Source organism: Sebastes umbrosus, chromosome 16 (assembly GCF_015220745.1).
Source record: "Sebastes umbrosus isolate fSebUmb1 chromosome 16, fSebUmb1.pri, whole genome shotgun sequence".
In the NCBI taxonomy this organism is placed as follows: Eukaryota; Metazoa; Chordata; class Actinopteri; order Perciformes; family Sebastidae; genus Sebastes; species Sebastes umbrosus.
In genome coordinates, this window is record NC_051284.1 from 19,759,931 (window position 1) to 19,772,103 (window position 12,173).

Consider the following 12,173-nt stretch of genomic DNA (forward strand, 5'->3'; position numbering starts at 1 on the left):
AACATATGCTGATCACTCTGTGCAATAATGATATGATTTTGTGCAATAATTACATAATTATCTAACGGACACTTTGTGCAATAATCTGGTTAAACTGTCATCTCATCAAAATACAGATTGTATTTTTTATATTGTATTATATTTTATATATTTATATTGCACTATCTCTTTTTTATTGTATTATCTTTTCATTAGCACCTATGGGATTGTCACAATCTAATTTCGTTGTACTACACAATGAAAATAAAGGGCTTGAATCTTGAATCTTGAATTCAGAGGCAAATATGAGCCTTGTTAGGGCTTTGCTCTGTAGACTTTATTTTAAGAGCTTCAAATTACACAATTTTTCAATGTTAATTTCTTTCTTGGGTTTTGTCATCTTGTTTAGACATGTCTATGGGATATTAAGGTAGACTCTATGAAAATAAATGACCCTATTCTGAAGGTCAAGAATCAGTTTGGAAAAAAGATTCTTTGTTTGCAAGGTGATAATAAAGGTGTTTGAGGAACAGCCCAGAAACTGTTTGTGTTACAACAATGCAAACAAAACCTCAGAGGACAAAACCTATTCATAGAACTGTAATTATGTCTGAATAAATAAAGTGGTTTAACATGCAATTACTGTTTTGTTTTTTATTTATTTAGACAAAACTTGATTTAATTAAAATGAATCCACTGTTGCAAATCCATCCCTAAAGCTACATTACTACAAAAGTCACCTGACCTCAAATCATGTCAACAATAGTTGGTTCCCTATCAGCTGCTTGTCAATGATGTAGGCTAATTCATGTTAAATGAGTCACACACAGCAGTATAACTGTTGAGTTATATGAAGTGATGTGTTTCCAGGACGTATATTACCTGGTCGGATGCCATTCTCAGCTGTGAGGTGACAAAAGTCCTGATGTTAGGCCTCAAAAACCTCGCCATGTTTGCTTCACATGTGAAAACAACACTGACAGGAGGTACATGTCCTTGTCCTCAAAATACGCCACTGGACGGAGCCATTATTAACCAGACAGGGGGTGACGACAGCAGCATCACGTTGTTCTAACTAAAAGGAAACAGAGGGAGATAACAATTCATATATTAATATATACTGTACGCTATCAAATTTTGTATTAATACAAAACATAACAAAAATATAAGTGTAAGGAAAACACCGCATCCCCTTTTTTTTGTTAAATAGTATTGTCTGAAAAAATGGAGAGCGTGATACCGCACGTTCTTTACGTCATGACGTCACGTTGATGTTTAATTGTTTTTTTATTTATTTTCTTTCTTTTTTTTTTATAATTTTTTTTCCCCCTTTTTCCAAGATTGTTTTCTTCATATATGCAATTTACAGTTCTTACTTACAATAGTTTATAAACCAATTTTTAAGTAGATGAGCTTATAGACAAACTCATTAAGTACACTAGAGAAAACAACTTCAACATTCAAAATTGAAATTAAATTAAGAAAATAAATAAATAATAATAATAATAATAATAATAATAATAATAATAATAATAATAATAATAATAATAATAAAAAGAAAGAATAGAGTTAAAATTCAAAACAAACAAAAAAAACTCAGAAAAAAAACAATAATAATAATACAAAAATACGAGAGTAATAATAAATTAAATTGACAAATAAGTTAATAGAAAATAAAAAGGGGGGGAGGTGGAGGGGGTTGGAGCGCAAATATATAGTAATATCATTTACATGGGCACACACATGCATCCTACTTCATGTCAGGTCTTTCTTTTTTTTTAGGAAAAGTATATTCAGATATATTACAATTATTAAATGTTCTGTTTATAAACCATTATGTCTGGAACTTACACACAATTTTATAAATCATTTTTCCTTGTAATTTCTGTCAACAATACCCCTGGCTGCTTTTTCCTCTTTGTCTACATTACTGTTTTAACAACTGTCACAAACTATTCACTGTTGTGGGGGGGGAAAAGCTTGTAAAATATTAGAACGCTGCAATGAATTAATGAAAGATAATTTCAGTCCATAGTTGTAAATGCACACAAGTGGCATAAGTTATACAAAAAAATAAAAAATGATATGCCATATAACAGAATTATTGCATTTAACTAAAACACACCACAGCGTATAACTGAAAGTTCTTAGTAAGACCTGAATAATTGAAATATTGTCAATACTGTATACACTGCTCCTTTTTTTAATACTTCCTTCTATTTAAATGGTTCATATTTTGTTACTTTGTTTAGCTCTTTTTTTACTGTGTTAGCTGATGCATCTTGTTTTATTGCACTATCCCCTTTGCTGCTGTACACTGCAAATTTCCCCACTTTGGGACTAATAAAGGAATATCTTATCTTATCTTATATCTTATCTTATCTTATAAAGGATGTAGCCCTGCTCTGTCTTGCTTAGAAACACAAGGTTACTTTTTATTTCTATAACTGTATTTAAAAAAATGAAACCATAAGGAATGCTTTTTAAAGATTTTATTCAATGCAGCAAAGAGTGTACACATTTCCCTCGCTGAACAAACCAGACACTGGCTTATGTGGTGAGAGGAACCTCGCAGACCCCCTTCCCCAAGTCCCCCTATAAATACTTTGCTTGCCAGGCAACTCTGGGCTCACTCCGGCCCAAAACCAAGAGAAGAAACTAAGAGACACAGCATCAACTTAAAATTTCAAACCACATTCAACATTTTTTTTCACAATTCACATCATACGCCATTACTCTACTCATTAAAGTTACATATGTACAGGTATGGTTGGAACCTTGTCGGCAAGCAAGTGCTCTAGAAAAATAAAACAAGATCCCCCCAATGCATGTAAAAAATGAAAAGTCTAACCTAAATTCAAATGAAATTTTCTGCACTGCTCTGTTCATAATGCGTCCATTATCTGAACAAAAACAGATAATTAGAGGCACTCACATTTTTTTTCCCACTGTGCAAGTTCCTCTTGCTAAACGGAGAATTTGAGTTGATGACTAAATTAACGTTTTTACCCTTGAGCTTGCCTGGTGATGTTTCTAAAGAAGCAACAGTTGCACTTGAGAGACAAATCCAATTCTGGCCTGTGTATCTGCATAAAGCATTGTCACGAGTATGTTTGAAGTTGTCCATCATGTTAAATAAATAAAACTCAGTATACTGCAGGATTAACCACCTTATACGCTTAAAAAAATACTCTTATGACTTTAACAGTTGGATGTCATGAAGGCATCGCACTAGAAACTCATAATTCTGTAAGTAAAATTTAGTTTTTTATTCTAAAAAGGAAAAGTAATAATCTAGTTCATAAAATAATTTCAAAAACTAAACTTCCAGGCCAATTGGAAAAATGTGACCTGTGCTCTGACAATAGCTTTTGCTAAACACACATTGCCCCGATGTAATGCTCTCAGCAAGTGCATATCAGGTGTCTCTAGAGAAAGAGCGGAGACTTCAGAGATTTTTTTTTAGGCTGGCTTGTGCTGATATGTTTTGGTTTCGTTTAAAACAAAGTTTCAAAGGGAACAAAATGGAAAGTATGACAAGTAGAGAAATGACTAAAACAAGATAAAACAAGAGGAGGAGGGGTAGATAGGTAGAAAAAGACCAGGGAGAATCACAGGGCCAGGAGCGGTCTGCGGAGGCCCTTTGGAGGAGGCAGCGGTCGCTCCTCCCCCTTCCAGCCCCGTCAGTCCTGCTTGACGCTGCCCAGTGCTCTGAGGCGCTCCAGGAGGGGAGGGTGGGAATAATGCCACATGGAGAACAACCAGTCGGCCACGGGGAAGCCCAGGTTGTCCTTATTGAGCTTGATGAGGGCAGAGTAGAGCTCGGAGGCTTTGCCCATGGCGCGTGCAAAAGCATCTGCCTGGAACTCAAACCTGCGACTCAGGACTGTCAGACAGAAGGACAGCAGCTGCAAAGACAAAATATAGAGAAATCTGAATGTGAGGATGTCTGTAGTGAAATAATGTAAACACCTAACAGCTCAAAGGCTGACAGAAACAATATTTATCAATCCCGTACTCACCTCATTGTACGGGGAGAAGATGAACTGGAAGATAATCATCAAGCCTATTAATGTGGGTTGGCTGTCATTGAAGCCAAAAGCTACAAACAGCTCCTTACGCCCAATCAGAACAGCAAACAGGGAGAAGCACAGGAAGGAATTCATCTGCAGAAAGAACAGAGAGTCAGCAGATGTTATTTGAATATATACTTACATCTACATGCATTTGATCATCAGGCCGACTTGTTGCTTTGTTTTGGTGCAGACGTTGAGAGAAAAACTATGGAGAAAACGAATCACCTGACTGATGACGATATTCTTGACAGTGTGGCCGAGCTTCCAGTGGCCAAGCTCATGACCAAGGACTGCAAGGATCTCTGGGTTGTTGCATCCTTGTTTCTTGTTCTGTAAACACATTTGTAAGGGAACAACACTTGAATAACACAGAAAGACAACACAAAAACAATTGCATGACAGCCAGGTAACAGGGATCCCTACAACAGAGAGTTTGAAAAATGTCTTCTTGGACTAGTTGTTCTGACACTTTGAATTACTTTAAATACAAGGACTTATCAATCACTTTCAAAGCATTTTTTGTCAGATTCAAGAAGTAAAAATGTGTTAAATTTGAGGGAAAATATGGCCCTAACTATTAAAGGATACTTATGGATAGAGAAGTCCAGAGAGACGATACATGTTGATTAGTTTGGGTGCTCTTTTACAAATTCATCAAGTACTGTCAAGGGAAATTCCCATATTCCCAATAATCAAAGTGCCACAAAAACCCTTTCAAGGACTGTAAGGAACCCTGTTGTTTACGACTGCAATAAGAACTTCTCTGAATAAAATATATGGCTATGTGACCTTTGGCTTGGCTTTTGAGTCGCCGGAAGTATCATCTCTCTCTGGCTGCTCGGGCTGCGGCTCTCCAGACTTGTTGAGAGGCGAGTAGTCTTCCAGCAGAGTGTCAAACAGCACAATGCGTTTGTTCTTGAAGAACCCGTAGAAATACGCATTGCTGTGTGACGAACGTTTGGAACCTGGAAACATGGAAAACATCCAAGACAATTTAAGAGTGGTGTATCTACAACAAACCTGTTGAAATACTCAATATATCTTAAAAACATATATTCATAATGTGATGATGACTAGATGTCAAACAAGAACATGAAACTATGATTATTGATTGATTAAGTAGTATTACTTTACCTTCAACTACATAAACCTTGGTGAGGGGGAAGCTTATACTCTTGGCCATATCCTCAATGTCTGTCTTCAGCTCTCCTTCTGGCAGAGGAGTGAACTTGTCAAACAGGGGAGCAATGTAGTCAGCGTAGATCGTGACAAGTACCTGAGAGCACAAGGGAACAGGAGAACATTATGATCAACTCCTTAATTACCAAACAAACTACACATTCCTATATTACACAAAGATGCCTTTTCTACAAGTTAACTAATTGTTTAACAGTTGACAGGGTGAACACAGCGCTAACCAGAGAGACAGCGAGGGTGAAGAGCCAGGCATAGATGAAAAAGTAGTCTCCCCCAATCTTGATGATATACAGGAGCAGCGAGGTGACAGGGAGCAGGATACACTGGGTCACAATAAACTTCTTCACAGCATCCTTGAAGAAGAACCCCAATGTCTGAGAGGAGCACAAGACATTCATATAAAAAAGACAATAATGGATGATAGAAAAAGATCTGTGTGGATTTGTATGCGTGACTAACAGCGGTCTTAAATTGGTGATCTTTTAAGTATCACATAGTCACACTAGACTAAAGATGTGGCTGTAAAATGTTTTGAAGTTTAGTTCACAGAGAAATCTGCTGTGGTCTGCTTGAATTCATATCAGTTAGATTCTAATGTAGACAAGCGTTCACAGTGAAAAGTCCTGCAGCATTATTTAGTCTTTGATGTCCATCTGAATAGTCATTGTTTTGTCAAAATACACACGCTACTTCCGATGCAGCTTTGGAGCTCATAAGAAGGTGATAGTGTGACACATCTCTTAATACACGTTTGTTGCAATCTACTATAACTGTCATGAAATCAAGGTTATCACAGCTGCTGTTCTTCCTGAGGAAGGAAGCTACAAAACAGCCACATTACAGGCAGAGTGTGAGTGCTGTTCAGTCAGTGTACCTGCTGGTTAAAGCCATGCTTCTCCTCAATTACAAATGTGTTGTAGACACTCCAGGGAAGTCCAGTAAAGGCACTGAACAGGGTGGCGAGCGTCAGGAACACGAGCGACTGGGTGATCTCGTAGTCTGTACCAAGTCCTATGCGAATCATCAAGGAGCCAGCAACGCCCCACAAAAATGGGATTCCACCCAGGAGCAGGATCAACTAAAAGTTTTGAAAAAAACAAAAACCTTTACTTATAAAAATTAAACATAAACATAAATGAATGACTATGTTAAACTGAAAATTCATGGTAACATAAACAATACCCCTTTCACATAAACAATCTTGGAGTCATACTCTGATACAGGTCTGTCCCATTCTATGTCCATTTGAATTGGCATGAAACATAATTAGTATCTAGACTGATTGTGAAAGCATGTTTTTTTTGTCAAGCAATCTATGGCTTTTAATTTACTGGTTGTCTTACCGTCCCTTCAGTCTCAGAATAGAGTCCAGACCAAAAGCTGAAGTTGCTTTTATCCAGCTGATAAAGACGCGACTTCTCGAATGTTTCAGAATCCATGATCTTCCCGAGTTCTTGTGGCACATGTGTTGTTGATCTGTATATCCTCCTCTGTGAAGGGGAAAAAATCAGCACCACCAATGTTATATATAAGTTAATTTATACTGGTAGTGCATGCTACAAATTTCAGACAAATATCGGACATCATGAGAAAAAAAATGTTAAAATTACCTTACCAAACAAATAATTAAAAGATTTTACTCTTAATGTTTTGGGGTTTATTTTGTCCAGGTGTACGCTCCAGAGAGCACACATTTATTCTAGTTGTGTATCCTATTTAACTCTAATTTACCAACATACACTATCACATTGTTTGGAGTTACCTAGTTGCTTTGATGAGTTAATTTGTTTTTGGGATTCATCTCCCTCTAAAAATACTTATCAACAAAGTAGCAACTTTGGAAGTACACCCAATTTAGCAAAATACAAATAAATAATGCCTTTTTATTTTGACTTCATCAAACTGTACTTGTCCTTGCCTCTCTGTTCATTCTGTCAAATAAAATTACATTATTAACACACATTTATTCAGCCTGCTTTATGTTCTGCCACAACATCCTGTTTCTAGGGGAAATACACCCAACTCATCAAACCTCTCCACAAAGATGCCATTTCTTTGTGTCTTTACCAAACTTGCCTAAGAAAAGATGTCATTGCACAATTAAGAAAGTATAGGGATTTATATTTGTTTCAACGTTTACTGTATTGTAATGTATTTAATATATACTGAGGTGAAATATAAAGTTCTTCAAGAACTTTGTAAAGAGGAAATGTTACAGTTACACAAAGTAAACATACCTTGCAATACACTACTTACCATTTGTTCATGTGTAAACATGGCTGTTATGTAAATGCTGTCATACCAGAAGGGTAAAAAAACTGTTAAATTTACTTCTATTATTAGTTTGCAAGAACATAGAAACATTTTACATTACCTAGCTTCTTTAACAAATTCATTTCAGGTATTTTTCTCTGGAGAACCACATTTAGCTAGGAAGCAGGAACTTTGAGTCTGATGCTGATGTTAATAGTAAAGTAATTTTCAATAGATTTATAGCTAAATATTTGGGTAATTTGGCAGCAATTCCAAAGAAATTTCAAATAGGTTACTTGCTAATCATCACCTAATTACCATGAAATTTGTGGACCTGTAAAATGAAGTGTTCCACATATTTAATTGAGGCTTAGAATTGCTTTGTAAAAAATAATATTTCTTGTAATATAAGTAAAAACCTGTCTGCCATGGTAGTAGGTGACCTGAAATTTTCATTCCCTGCTTGCAATACACTACTTCATAGTTCAAAAGATGCCATTTCATTGTGTCTTTACCCAACTTGCCTAAGAAAAGATGTCATTGCACAACTATGAAAGTATAGGGATTTACACTTGTTTCAACATTTACTGTATTGTTATGTATTTAATATATACTGAGGTGAAATATAAAGTTCTTCAAGAACTTTGTAAAGAGGAAATGTTACAGTTACACAAAGTAAACATACCTTGCAATCCACTACTAACCATTTTTCACGTGTAAACATGGCTGTTATGTACCCAACAATATTTGTATTATGCTTTTAAACACAAACACAGAAAACAAAAAAAACAATACACCAACACACAGTGGCCACAAGAACTAAACACCAGACTTAGATCCCTAACACACAGTAAACATAGCACATCATATACTCAAAGAGGATTATGCTGTCATACCAGAAGGGTAAAAACTATTACTCTTTAGTTTGCAAGAACATAGAAACATGTTCTAAGCTTCTTTAATGAATTAATTTCAGGTCTTCTCCCTGGAGAAACACATTAACTAGGAAGCTTGAACTTTGATTTTGATGCTTACACATGATGAACTCACCTGTCTGTAAGAAAGGTAAGCCTCCCATAGATACACCGTCCAGGAAAACCCCAAAACAGCATAAAAGATCTGCTTCTCCACCGGCAGCTCTAGTATACTCTCAATCACCTCCATGCTTTGTTGTTGTTGGTCAATGTTGTTGTTGGAAGCAGTGCTAGCTTTGCAGGCTAACAGTAATGTGAACGTTACCTAGCCTGACTGGTAGTTTTAGGCTAGCAGCTAGTTAGCTTCCACTTAGCTTCCTCTCTCTAAACACTAAACAAACACACAGCACGTTAAAGGTGAATAAAGGGAACAATGTTCCCAAGTTAAATAGACAGTTACAGACTAAAAATGTTAACTAGGAAATCCAGTTTCCATTCCTAAAGTCAGAGGCTTTTACAGCTGATATCTTTCCATTCATGTGAGAGGTGACGGTGAGGCGTAGCAGCGAAACCTACCCCTCAGGAAACAACGACTACCGTAACTTTTGGTTCCGTTGCTGATTTATTACAGGAAGTCCTTGAAAGTCAAATAACAAATGTGTAAGTCAGGGGTCAGCAACCTTTACTATCAAAAGAGACATTTTAGGCAAAAATAATCTGTCAAAACATTTGATCATTGTGATGAAGGTAACACAGTTTATAGTCTAAGTATATAGTATATAAGTCTAATGCAGTGAGGGCCAAAGAGCAAATGTACTACGGAGTTTTAGGGCCACATTGAGGGGGGAAAATCTGAGATTTCCAGAATAAAGTCATAATATCACAAGAAAAAAAGTCGAATATTACGAGGATAAAGTTATAACTCAACGAGAAACAAAAGTTGTAATATTGCGAGAATAAAGCCATAACTTTACGAGAAAAAAAGTCGTAATATTACGAGAATAAAGTCATAACTTTACGAGAAAAAAGTCGTAATATTACGAGAATAAAGTCATAATTTTACGAGAAAAAAGTCGTAATATTACGAGAATAAAGTCATAACTTTACGAGAAAAAAGTCGTAATATTACGAGAATAAAGTCATAATTTTACGCGAAAAAAGTCGTAATATTACGAGAATAAAGTCATAACTTTACGAGAAAAAAGTCGTAATATTACGAGAATAAAGTCATAACTTTACGAGAAAAAAGTCGTAATATTACGAGAATAAAGTCATAACTATACGAGAAAAAAAGTCGTAATATTACGAGAATAAAGTCATAATTTTACGCGAAAAAAGTTGTAATATTAGGAGAATAAAGTCATAACTTTACGAGAAAAAAAGTCGTAATATTACGAGAATAAAGTCATAACTTTACGAGAAAAAAAGTTGTAATATTAGGAAAATAAAGTCATAACTTTACGAGAAAAAAAGTTGTAATATTAGGAGAATAAAGTCATAACTTTACGAGAAAAAAATATGTAATATTACAAGAATAAAGTCATAACTATACAAGAAAAAAGTCGGAATATTATGAGAATAAATTCATAACTTTACGAGAATAAAGTCCTAAGTTTAAGAGAAAAAAAGAAAATAACACGTAAAATTACTACTACTATATATAGTAATATTATGGCTTTATTCTCGAAATCTCAGATTTATTTATTTTTCCTCAATGTGGCCCTAATACTCCATCGTACTGTCGTACCATAGACCTACAACAATGATAAATGAAAATGAAAATGTAAACAAAAAAAACAGTTATTCATTTCCACAATTTGTTTTTAAAAATCCACAGGGAGCCACTGGAGAGGGGCTAATGAGCCACATGTGGCTCCAGAGCCGCAGGTTGCTGACCCCTGGTGTAAGTTAACCACACGTCTTAATAGGAACTCATATTATATTAAAACATATATTTTTATAGCAATCCCTTGTTTAAATTTCATTATTGTTGACCTTTTGTACAAAAGTCTTATGTTCAACATCTTATTTTGGCCTATGTTTTTTTACTGTATTGTTTTTTATCTTGATGTTTGCACTGTTTTTACTTATGTAAAGCACTGTAACTATGTTTAGAAAGGTGCTCAAAATAAAGTTCATTATTATTTATTATTATATTAGCCGATACATCACATTCTTTTTTGTTCGATACATGGTTAACTTTTATTTCTGTTTGTCCTAACCCAGACGTTTGAAGACGTTATCCAATCTCTAAATGGTCGAAAATTAAACAAGAGTCTGGTCGCAGAAGTAGAGCAAACTATGGGAGAAGTAATGGATAACACTTTATAATAATGTTAACTAATTATTAGTAATGCCATAATTCATTTTATCTTTAGTTTGTGTAATATGAAATAATGTATTATATATTGTATCATAGCTAACATTACATTCTGATTAGTAAATCATTAACAGTTTATTGTTGCACACATAACTTTTTATATACTATATTAAGTATTTGATATTACCAAATGATTTCTAAATCGTTTGTAAATCAATAAACATTATATAGATAGATCGACCAGTAACTGATTATTAACAATTGACAAAGTATTAACTATCTATCTAAAGAATGTTTCTAGATGCTTTACAAAGTATTTAACCATTTAACAAGGTATTATAATCATTACTGGCATCTTTATAATAGCCATCCAAATGTTTATAGACGGTTTACAAACTTTAACTAACCATTAAAGTGTTACAAATATCTTTTATTTCATGTTTATAGATGTTTCACAAATTATTTCTCAAAGGTTAACAAATCATTTGGTAATTAATAAATACTTAATGTAATATATAAAATGTGTGCAAAAAGAAACGGTTAAAATAACACAATTACTAATAATTTGTACACATTATGTCATTGTTTGTACAGTAACATTTATATTAACGTTTAATTAACTATCAATTTACCATTTATTAATGATGGTTATTATAAAGTGTTACCACCACTCCTAGAAAACAATCATTGCAAAAGACAGAAGCTTTTGTTCAAACAGACAAAAAAAACTCCCTGTAAGGGGCGCTAGGGTCCTCACACCTCTGGAGAAAATGTGCCACACCCAATTTATGCTGAACACCTTTTCAAACATGTACACAGTGACTTTATGTGCAAAAGGTTATCCAGTGTATTGTATAAATGGAAAGCATTCTAAGATATATATATATATATACAAATATATATACTATATAATATATATACATTATATATAATATATATATTATATTATATGTATATATATATAATATATATACATATAATATATATTATATACATATATATATTATATATATGTATATATATATATATATATATATTATATACATATATATATACATATATATGTATATATTATATACATAATATATATATATACATATATATATTATATATATTATATACATATATATATATACATACATATATATATATATATATATATATAAACATTATATACATAATATATATATACATATATGTGATCTCTGTGTTTATTAATTTGTATTTTATCAGGAGAAACAGTCACAGTCATGATCAGATTAAGATGTTTTGGGGCACTCGGGACAAAAAATTAGCTGCTGGTTCTTCCCATCCTCTGTGCAGCACTAACAGTACTCCTATGCTGCAATATTGCACGGCTCAAGGTTTTGTGTAATAACTTAGTTCAACACATTTGTTAAAGAATGTGCACCACGTAGTCATATCAGATGAAAT

The 12,173-nt window shown here is 34.0% G+C and overlaps 2 protein-coding genes across 2 annotated transcripts in view; both read right to left on the reverse strand.

The window, feature by feature from the left end:
* Window positions 1-1,019, reverse strand: part of atp5if1b (ATP synthase inhibitory factor subunit 1b) — a 1,870-nt gene extending 851 nt beyond the window's left edge. The window contains exon 1 of the mRNA XM_037747443.1: window positions 862-1,019. Coding sequence (XP_037603371.1) covers window positions 862-930 — 69 coding nt within the window. The 5' untranslated portion in view covers window positions 931-1,019. The remainder of the gene's footprint in view (window positions 1-861) is intronic.
* Window positions 1,020-2,456: 1,437 nt separating this feature from the next.
* On the reverse strand, window positions 2,457-9,011 carry zmpste24 (zinc metallopeptidase, STE24 homolog). Its single transcript, XM_037746960.1, has 9 exons — window positions 8,556-9,011; window positions 6,596-6,742; window positions 6,127-6,330; window positions 5,474-5,626; window positions 5,190-5,331; window positions 4,845-5,020; window positions 4,281-4,385; window positions 4,002-4,145; window positions 2,457-3,887 (listed from the first exon to the last, which is right to left on the reverse strand). The coding sequence occupies exons 1-9, from the start codon at window positions 8,667-8,669 to the stop codon at window positions 3,663-3,665; spliced, it is 1,410 nt and encodes a 469-aa protein (XP_037602888.1). The 5' UTR covers window positions 8,670-9,011; the 3' UTR covers window positions 2,457-3,662.
* Window positions 9,012-12,173: the final 3,162 nt, after the last annotated feature.

What these genes read in the sequence shown, in the direction of transcription:
- zmpste24 (XM_037746960.1), bottom strand. Translation starts at nt 8,669, where the DNA reads ATGGAGGTGATTGAGAGTATACTAGAGCTGCCGGTGGAGAAGCAGATC. An exon ending in ATTCTGAGACTGAAGGGACG is followed by an intron (nt 6,331 to 6,595) that starts GTAAGACAACCA and finishes CAAAACTTTTAG; the next exon opens with TTGATCCTGCTCCTGGGTGG. An exon ending in CAAGGTTTATGTAGTTGAAG is followed by an intron (nt 5,021 to 5,189) that starts GTAAAGTAATAC and finishes CCATGTTTCCAG; the next exon opens with GTTCCAAACGTTCGTCACAC.